The following is a 9,015-nucleotide window of genomic DNA, read 5'->3' as shown; positions in this document are numbered from 1 at the left end:
AATAAAGTTGTTGTGTTCAGCCCCCAATAGTAGAATAATTCCCCACAGCCACAACTGACTGCTCCAGTAGTTAAAAAGCTTCACTCTGAACTCCACGCACCAGCATGAAGAGGCTCTTCTGGCCTAGGCAGAGGAAGATGCGGAATTAAAGGGGCTTTCAGGCTTTGAGGAGTTGTGCTTTTCAAACTTTTAAAAACCATAATTCACATGAAGAAATACACTTCATATCACAGCCAGTATACATACTTATGAGGTAAAGGTCCATGAACAAAGTTAAACTTTGTAACTAACTTTGCAGCTTTACATAGTTTGCAAACTTTGTAACTAACTTTGTAACTTTACAAAGTTAACCTTTAAAATATGATACATTGTGGTATTCACTTTTTTGAGACAGAGGCTCACTGTCTCCCAGGCTTAAGTGCAGTGGCACCATGTTGGCTTACTGCAACTCTGCTTCCCTGGTTCAAGTGATTATTGTGCCTGACTCCTGAATACCTGAGATTATAGGCGCATACCACCGCGCCTGGCTAATTTTTGTATTTTTTAGTAGAGATGGAATTTCACGATTTTGGCCAGGCTCGTCTCAAACTCCTGATCTCAAGTGATGTACCTGCCTTGGCTTCCCAAAGTACTGAGATTACAGGCGTGACCCACTGTCCCCAGCCTCACTACTCCTTTTTATGACATTACAAATAAAATAAATCTGGTTGTGACTGTTTACATTGATTTCATAACTCATTACAGCAAGTTTGTCCAACCTGCGGCCTGTGGGCTACACGCAGCCCAGAAAGGCTTTGAATGCAACCCAGTACAAATTTGTAAATGTTCTTAAAACATTATGAGACTTTTTGCAGTTTTTTTTAAGCTCATCAACTATCATTAGTGTTAGCGTACTTTATATGTGGCTCAAGACAATTCTTTTACCAATGTGGCCCACGGAAGACAAAAGTTTGGACACTCCTGCATTATAGGATCATGATACACAGTGTAAAAACACTGTTCTAGCGGGTAGCATATGAAAACAAGGAATAAAGATTAACTGATGTGGGACAGACTGAGGTAACTCTATGATTAGACTGTTTAGTTCATCAATTTGCATTCAATTCTCATCCTTAACCAGATAAAGTTTCTCAAACCCTTAGAAAACTGTTTTCATCACATACAAAAATGCAGTGCCTCAACTGACTTCTCTCTTCTAAAAGGAGATATGCTTTATTATATGGCTAAAGGTCTATAAATACACACAGGTAGAATATATTTTAAATGAATAATCAAATTTCAAAATAGATGGTTTCTGTATTTGAATACCAGATTAAAGCTTTAACACTTTACCTAAGGTTTATGACATCAGACATCAATTATATCATGAATAAAATGGTATAATTTCTATTCATATATTTACCTGATTCTCACTTTTACTGTTCTCATCTTCATTGTCAAAGATAATATCACTTTCAGAATCTGAAGCAGGTCTGAAAAAGAGAAACAGAGAAATACTAAAGTAATAGAAATCCCTATTACAATAATAAAAATGGACACTTTCAAATACTAGAAAGCACAAGAGTCTAGAGATATCACACCATGAGCCCACAGGCATCAATGTATACTCTACACTGTGCTGATTTGTACTTGCTATTATGCAAAACACAGGACTCTTGATTTAATAAAAATTAGCCAGATTAAGTTTCCTGAAAAAATTTAATAACTAAGAGTAATCATAAAGTGTATCCACCTGGATAAAATAAAACAAAATCTTGAAAAGTAAACACCCAGGATAGATTCTGAGAAGCATAAACTTTAGGATCATAATTACTGATTTGGTACCTTTTTGGGGTCTGCAGTTGGCACTGTATCAAGACTCCAAATTAGTTCTTAAATGTTTCACAGGGTTGCAAGCCCTTATCCAAAGGAATGTCCTATGAGAAATTCTATTAAATGTGTAAGATGGAAGTATGGGAAGTAATTTCTATTTTTCCTTTTTCCAGGGCTTGGATTTTAGAAATCTTTTGAAAATAGCTGGGGGTGGGGGGGAGTTGTTTTTTATTTATTTATTTATTTTTTATTAGAGGTCCCAAATCCTAGGGACTAGTATAAGTCCACGGCCTTTTAGGGCCACACAGCAGGAGATGAGCAAGCATTAAGGCCTGAGCTCAACCTCCTGTCAAATCAGCAGCGGCATTAGATCCTCATGGGAGCACGAACACTACTGTGAACTGTGCACACAGGGGATCTAGGTTGTGCGCCTTTTCATCAGACATTAGATTCTCATGATGCCTGATGATGTAAGACAGAAAAGTTTCATCCCGAAACTATTCCCCCAACTCCCATCGTGGAAAAATCGTCTTCTATGAAACTGGTCCCTGGTGCCTAAAAAGGTTGGAGACTGCTCCTTTAGATTGCATTTGGTTACTCTCTAAAGTGGGTTTAAAAACAAAAACAAAAACATGGTCAACTCATCTGGATTTCTGTATGAATACCCTTTTCCCTGGCTTGGACTTGGTGGGATTAAAGTTGGGGAACGTTCGTTGGCCCAGGAGGCGGAGGTTGCAGTGAGCAGAGGACACGCCACTGCCCTCCAGCCTGGGCGACAGAGCGAGACCCAATCTCAAAAAAGGAAAGAAAGAAAAGAAAGAAGGATGGAAGGAAATAAAAGGAAAAAGGAGCAAGGAAAGAAAAAAAAGAAAGAAAGGAAGCCAGGGGGCGCCTCAGAGGCAGCTGTTCCGCGCCGTGTGGTCGCTTACAGAAAGGACTGTGAGAAGACGCCGTTGCGCTCGTCGTCGTCGTCGTCGTCGTCCTCATCGTCGCTGGAGCCCGGGCTGGCGGCGGGGAAGCGGGCACTGGCTGAGCGCTCGCCCGAAGTGCTCCACTCCACCGAGCTGCTGAGGATGGGCGGCGGCGCGGCGGCCTCCACGCTGCCCAGGCCGTCTGTGTCGCTGGTCGACTGCCCGCGCGCAGCTCGCTCATCCTTGCCCAGGGGCCCCGAGCCCGGGGGCGGGGTCCCCGGGCCTGCCGGCCGCTCATGCCGCTCAATCCAGGCGTTGTAGTAGCGCACAATGTTTTCGTGGTGCAGCCGTGAGAGCAGTGTCACCTCGCCCTTGATCCTGCGGAACTGCCGGCTGGCGGGGTTAATGGGGATGCGCTTCACCGCGTAGCAGCAGCCGTCCAACTTGTTCTGCACCTGCAGCACAGCCAGGGGAAGGTCAGCGGCTCCGAGCCTTGCACAAACAGGCATTCTGCAATGTGCCCCACTCCCCCATTCCCCCCCAAGGAAAGCCTGAAGCTCTAAATGAGACCCACAGCTACAGTCAAGAACCACACGCCTGTAATTCTTAAACAAAAAAAGCTTTGGCTGCCACGAAATTCAGAAAACAGTCCACCTCAATCTAGATGTATTCCTGGAGAAAACATAATCTCCATTTTAATAATTTTACTGACAGTTACTTCCCTGGTTTTCTAATGTATGTGCTACCTAAATTTCTAAATGTCTTGATTCGAAGATAAAAATTATTTTCTAAAGGCAGGGTAAGGTTTTGGATGATTTTAGTTTCTCTCTTTTTTTTTTTTTTTTAAAACACTTAAAGTCACTAAAAGCAAATTAAACTCCAAAAATATGAACAGATCTGAAAACAAAGGTTAATTCCTTGATTTTTAGAGCCATGTGAACTTGGGGAAATTATTTAATTTTCTTGAGACTCAATTTACTTATCTTTAAAATGGGGTAATTTCCATTACCCCAAATGGTGACTGTAAAGCACTTGGATCAAGGCCTCACAGAGAAAGGTTATTAGCACAGTAAATAACAGCAATTGGTATTAACACAATCACTGCCCACTGATTTGGTTACATAGCTAAGATGATGTGTACTGAAACCAGAACAATACAATTAACAACACAGTAAAATAATAAAAATGAAAAACAAAAACAAAAACAACAACAACAAAAAACATTGCAAAGGCAAGTCCCCCATCCCACATAAGAGGCATCCTTATGCCAGGCAGTTTCACTATGTAAATGGGGTGACAGAAGTAACTTTAATAAAGTCTTATTCACTGGAACATTGCAGTCCCATCTGTGCAGGTCAGCCGAGGTGATGATATACTCTAGAAAAGCAAATGCCATGTGGCCATGGGTGACAGGAGAAATTAGCTGATTACAAAACACAAAACAGAACATCATTCTTTTGTTTGGCTCACGTAAACTAATAAAAGTCTAGGTGAAGTCCTGGGAATTAGGAGGGAGTACTAGAAAACTGAGCTTCGGATTATCTTTTTTTGTATGGAATTAATGACAAGAACACATACGTTGTAGTAATACAGACGTGGTTCTGAATGGTGGTTTTATCTCTTAGCAGAGGTGTATTATCTCAGGCAAAGGACAAATCTTCTCTCAGCTTCAGTTCCCTCATCTAGAGAATCAGAATCATACCTATATTGTAAGAATGTCCTGAGATTTAAAGATAAGGTTTGTGAACCACTTGGCACACAATCTGAAATATAGCAGGTGCTCCAAAAAAATGACAGCCCTGTGTTCTTTTACTGTCATGTTAATAGGGAAGAGGACAGTGTAAGGTGGGGGGTGGGAATCTTGGCATTATCTTTCGATCTCACGTCTCGGTACACATCATATATGAAATGACTTGGGAATGAAGGTTGCTACACTGGAAACCCCTAGGAATTCATTTGCTGAAACGAAAAGGTGCAGAAACAGTAAAGGGTTCAACTGCTAATGAATGCTGGATCGCTGGGCAGGCTGCCCTACTCTGACCCAGAAGCATAGAGATGGGATGTAAGGGCTGTGGATTCTCATAGGGAGAAACTACTGGAAACTGTGGGGGCTTAAATTACTCAGGTTTTGTTACATGAGCTTATCTATCATTATTAAGTACTTGTAAGTAGATGAAATTTCTTCTTAATGATTTTAGTTTCTTAATGTTCTAAATTCAAGAATCTAAAATAAAGTAACTTAAAGGCCTTAAAGTGACATTGTGAGTTAAAGAAACAGTATATGCTTCAATCATCCCCTCCTCTTAGACATAATTATGATCTTTCTGATCAGGATATCTGTCTTGCTTGTCTTTCTTTTACCACAGGAAAACTAATTTAATTCATTTTTCAGTGTAAAAGTTTTTCTGTGGTAATAGCAATGCTTCCTAACGACACTCAGTATCCTAAGCAGACAAATATGCCTGATGGTGGGCCACCTTCATATGTGAAAGAAGACATGTAGTGCCGTATATAGACTTAATACAATAATCTGGGTCTCCTAATTCACAAAGAAATACTTCAATTATACAAAAACAGCTGAATCCTCTTTCTACAAGGGGCAGATAATAATAAAAGTCACCCAAATAGACTGGAAAGAAGAAAGGAAGACCTAACAACAGCACACCTTAATAATACATCGCTACCTTTTTGTCCCAATAAGAGCTGGAAAATAAAAGCCATTGAGACCTGCTGGGACCATTTCCCAGTTTGAAGTCCATGTCTCCTCTAACCTCAGAACCTTTTTCTCTACAGCAACTCTGAGAGCAAACAGGAAAAAAAGAAAACAACGTTCTTTCTGACCCAAAGCACACAAAAACGTTCTTTCTGTGGAGGTCTTGATTCCACTTGAAGTGCTGTTATAATCACGTGTGTTTCACGTTAATGCTCCACATGAAGCAACGAAAGAGAAATGGAACAACTCTTAACTGTGTCCAGCGTAACTTAAATAAAACCTTTAACTCTAGGAAGGTGACGATGAGCATAGTATTGAACAGCCATATTCACTTCCCTCCCCACTCCCAAAATAGAAGTCAAGTCCATGAGTCTTTGTGGAAATGGAACAGAGAAGGAGGTCTAAAGCGGACGGGGGATGACTCGGTACCACACCTTGATGACAGCTCCAAAAGCTCCTTTACCAAGAAGCTGTAATTCTTCAAATTCAATGAAATATCGGGAAAACTGTCTCTGTGTCTCACTAAAGAAGGCAGCACTGGGTAGCCGGTTGCTAGGAATAACAGTCTCAACATAATCTTGTCCTCCAGAATCTGAGATAAAACAAACAGCAAGAGGCACATGAGGCACTGGAAATTTAGGAAGAGCTACATAGCCGACGATGATGCAAGCCCTTGAAGAAGAGCCCCCAACCAGTAGTTTGAAAAATTACCTCTTACCTGAGTGGCCTTTTAAAACTTTTCCTAACCTTGCCTTCCTTAAAATAGGCAGAAACATATAATTAGCCCAAGTTTAGAGGCGGGAGTTATACAGAGTAAGTGACTTAACTGTAGAATTAGAACTGAAACCCAGGTCTCATGATCCATCCCGATCTCTACTGAAGTTCCTTAATCTGAGGTTCAGCAGGAAAAATCTAGTTACATTGCACTAGGGTGACTAAACACTAAAAGAGGTACACCAATGATGGACACTCCATCAGTAGAGACTACAAAAATCAGGGTGGCAAAACAGTCCCATGCACATGGCACTCATCAAACTCATGCATATAAGTGTAGTCAGACTAAAAGACATAAAATAAATAATACATGCAGCCTCTTCCAGTTTTAGGTTTATGTATACGTTCAAAATAATTTAATGTCAAACAGGACACACATAAAGAATGGTAACAGACTCACCTTCAGGACTTTGTTCCACTAAAGGCATTTTTGGTTGAGGATTTATAAAGCTGTGTTTCAACAACTGCTGGGGACTCCATCTTTCCTTGTCATCCAAGCAAACACACCTTGGTGAGAGGGAAGTAAGAATCTTAGCATCACACACAATCAGAGCTCAGCTAGTTAATCCAAGGCATTAACTATGGGTTAATTTTTAAAAGAAACACATTAAAGAATTCATGTTATTTATAGAAAAGAATGTGCTCATAGGTGAATTTAAATTAATAACCATTCCTGCAGGATTTACATGCTAAGCAACAGGCTGGGTACAAGAGGCAAATGAAAAAAAAAGGCATCTCTAGATAGAGAAGACTTACTCTTGTGAAACAATTTTTTGAAAGTCTAAGGTAGCACAAGTAGGCTATAAATTTTTACCTCAGTTTAACAGTTTAATGCCTTGTCATGAGAAACTAAGCCTTTCCAGGAACTAGTCATCAATAAAGTTTTCTGAAGACAAAGCAAATCAGAGAGTTGGTGCAGGAGCATGGCTCAGTATGATGAGCTTTAGATGAAGCCTGCTCATTACAGGATGAAGTTGGAAACATTTAGGGAATACTTTTTTCAAGTCCTATATTATACTATATTCTTTCTTTCTTTCTTTTGAGGCAGAGTCTTGCTATTGCCCAGGCTGGAGTGCAGCAGTGATCTCAGCTCACTCCAAAGTCTGCCTCCTGGGCTCAAGCAATTCTCCCAGCTCAGTAGCTGGGAATACAGGCAGATGCCACCAGGCCTGGCTAATTTTTGTATTTTTTATAGAAATAGGGTTTCACCCTGTTGCCCAGGCTGGTCTCCAACTCCTGAGCTCAAGCAATCCGCCTGCCTCGGCCTCCCAAAGTGCTGGGATTACAGGTGTGAGCCACCACGCCGGGCCTCACATTCTTTCTGTTAATCTTCATTCCTTGAAACCATTAACTTACTGTTTAATGGTATAATAGGCAATTCTTGTTTTGTTTTTTAATGAAGAAAAACAAGCCATACGTTTAACGCAGGGCTTCTCAAAGTGGAGTCCCTAGCCAGTAGCATAAGTATCCCCTAAAAAAATCTTAGAAATACAAATTCTGCTACACCCCTGACCTAGTAAATCAGCAGCTCTGGGAGTTTGGACAGTGATCTGTGCTTTAACAAGAGCTCTGCATGATTTCAATGCAAGCTAAAGTCTAAGTTAAAGTCTATGTGGTTAAATTCTAACCGATTTAAGCTGGCCTTTTTTTTTTTCTTTTTGAGATGGAGTCTCACTCTGCCACCAGGCTGGAGTGCAGTGGAACATCCTTGTCTCGCTGCAACCTCCGAATCCCTGGTTCAAGTAATTCTCCTGCCTCAGCCTCCTCAGTAGTCAGGCTTACAGGCATGCGCCACCACACCCAGCTAATTTTTTTGTATTTTTAGTAGAGATGGAGTTTCACCATGTTGGCCAGGATGGTCTCCATCTGCTGACCTCGTGATCTGCCCGCCTCAGCCTCCCAAAGTGCTGGGATTACAGACGTGAGCCACCGTGCTCAGCCTAAGCTGGCGTTTAAAAAAATTTTTTTTTTTTTTGAGACAATGTTTTGTTCAGTCACCCAGGCTGGAGAGCAGCAGCACGATCATCACTCATGGCAGCCTCAAACTCCTAGGCTCAAGGGATCCTACTCCCTCAGCCTCCTGAGTAGCTGGGATTATAGGCATATACCACCATGCTGGAATGCTTTATTTATTGTAATTTTATTTTTTTTGAGACAGAGTCTTGCTCTGTTGCCTAGGCTGGAGTGCAGTGGCACTATTTCGGCTCACTGCAACCTCCACCTCCCGGGTTCAAGTGATTCTGCTGCCTCAGTCTCTCAACTGAGATTACAGGCAAGTGCTACCATGCGTGACTAATTTTTGTACTTTTAGTAGATATGGGGTTTTGCCATGTTGGCCAGGCTGGTCTTGAATTCCCAACCTCAAGTGATCTGCCTGTCTCAGCCTTCCAAAGTGCTGGAATTACAGGTGTGAGGCACCATGCCCAGCTGTGCTGGAATACTTTAAAAAAAATCTTTATTTTTAGTAGAGATGAGGTCTTACTATGCCGCCCAGGCAGGTCTTGAACTCCTGGACTCAAGTGATCCTCTCACCTAGGCCTCCCACAGTGCTGGGATTATAGACATGAACCACCAAGCGAGACTACTTTCATTACAATGGCTCAAGTAGTATGACTTGGTAACACTTGACCTTTAATTAAACAATATGCTTAAGAGAATCAACTGTCATTATGAATTCTGGACTTACCATTTGTATAAGATACTGTATTTTTCTTTAAATTTACAATTAATTTTTAATTATATCATTAAAACATAAGTACTTTCTCCTTGCAAATATTAAAACATTACTGATGATAAAGCCTTTGA

General features: G+C 41.1%; 1 protein-coding gene across 4 annotated transcripts in view; it reads right to left on the bottom strand.

The window, feature by feature from the left end:
- EIF2AK4 (eukaryotic translation initiation factor 2 alpha kinase 4) overlaps positions 1 to 9,015 on the bottom strand; it is a 114,281-nt gene that overhangs the window by 62,044 nt on the left and 43,222 nt on the right. For all 4 annotated transcript variants that reach the window (XM_017530920.2, XM_037739409.1, XM_017530922.2 and 1 more), the window contains 4 exons: positions 6,611 to 6,717; positions 5,871 to 6,028; positions 2,742 to 3,178; positions 1,403 to 1,472 (listed from right to left, as the gene is read on the bottom strand). In XM_017530920.2, coding sequence (XP_017386409.1) covers positions 1,403 to 1,472; positions 2,742 to 3,178; positions 5,871 to 6,028; positions 6,611 to 6,717 — 772 coding nt within the window. The remainder of the gene's footprint in view (positions 1 to 1,402; positions 1,473 to 2,741; positions 3,179 to 5,870; positions 6,029 to 6,610; positions 6,718 to 9,015) is intronic.

Source organism: Cebus imitator, unplaced genomic scaffold (assembly GCF_001604975.1).
Source record: "Cebus imitator isolate Cc_AM_T3 unplaced genomic scaffold, Cebus_imitator-1.0 Scaffold70, whole genome shotgun sequence".
Classification (NCBI taxonomy): domain Eukaryota; kingdom Metazoa; phylum Chordata; class Mammalia; order Primates; family Cebidae; genus Cebus; species Cebus imitator.
Note: the sequence above shows the minus strand (reverse complement) of the source record. Positions and strands in the feature narration are given on the sequence as shown.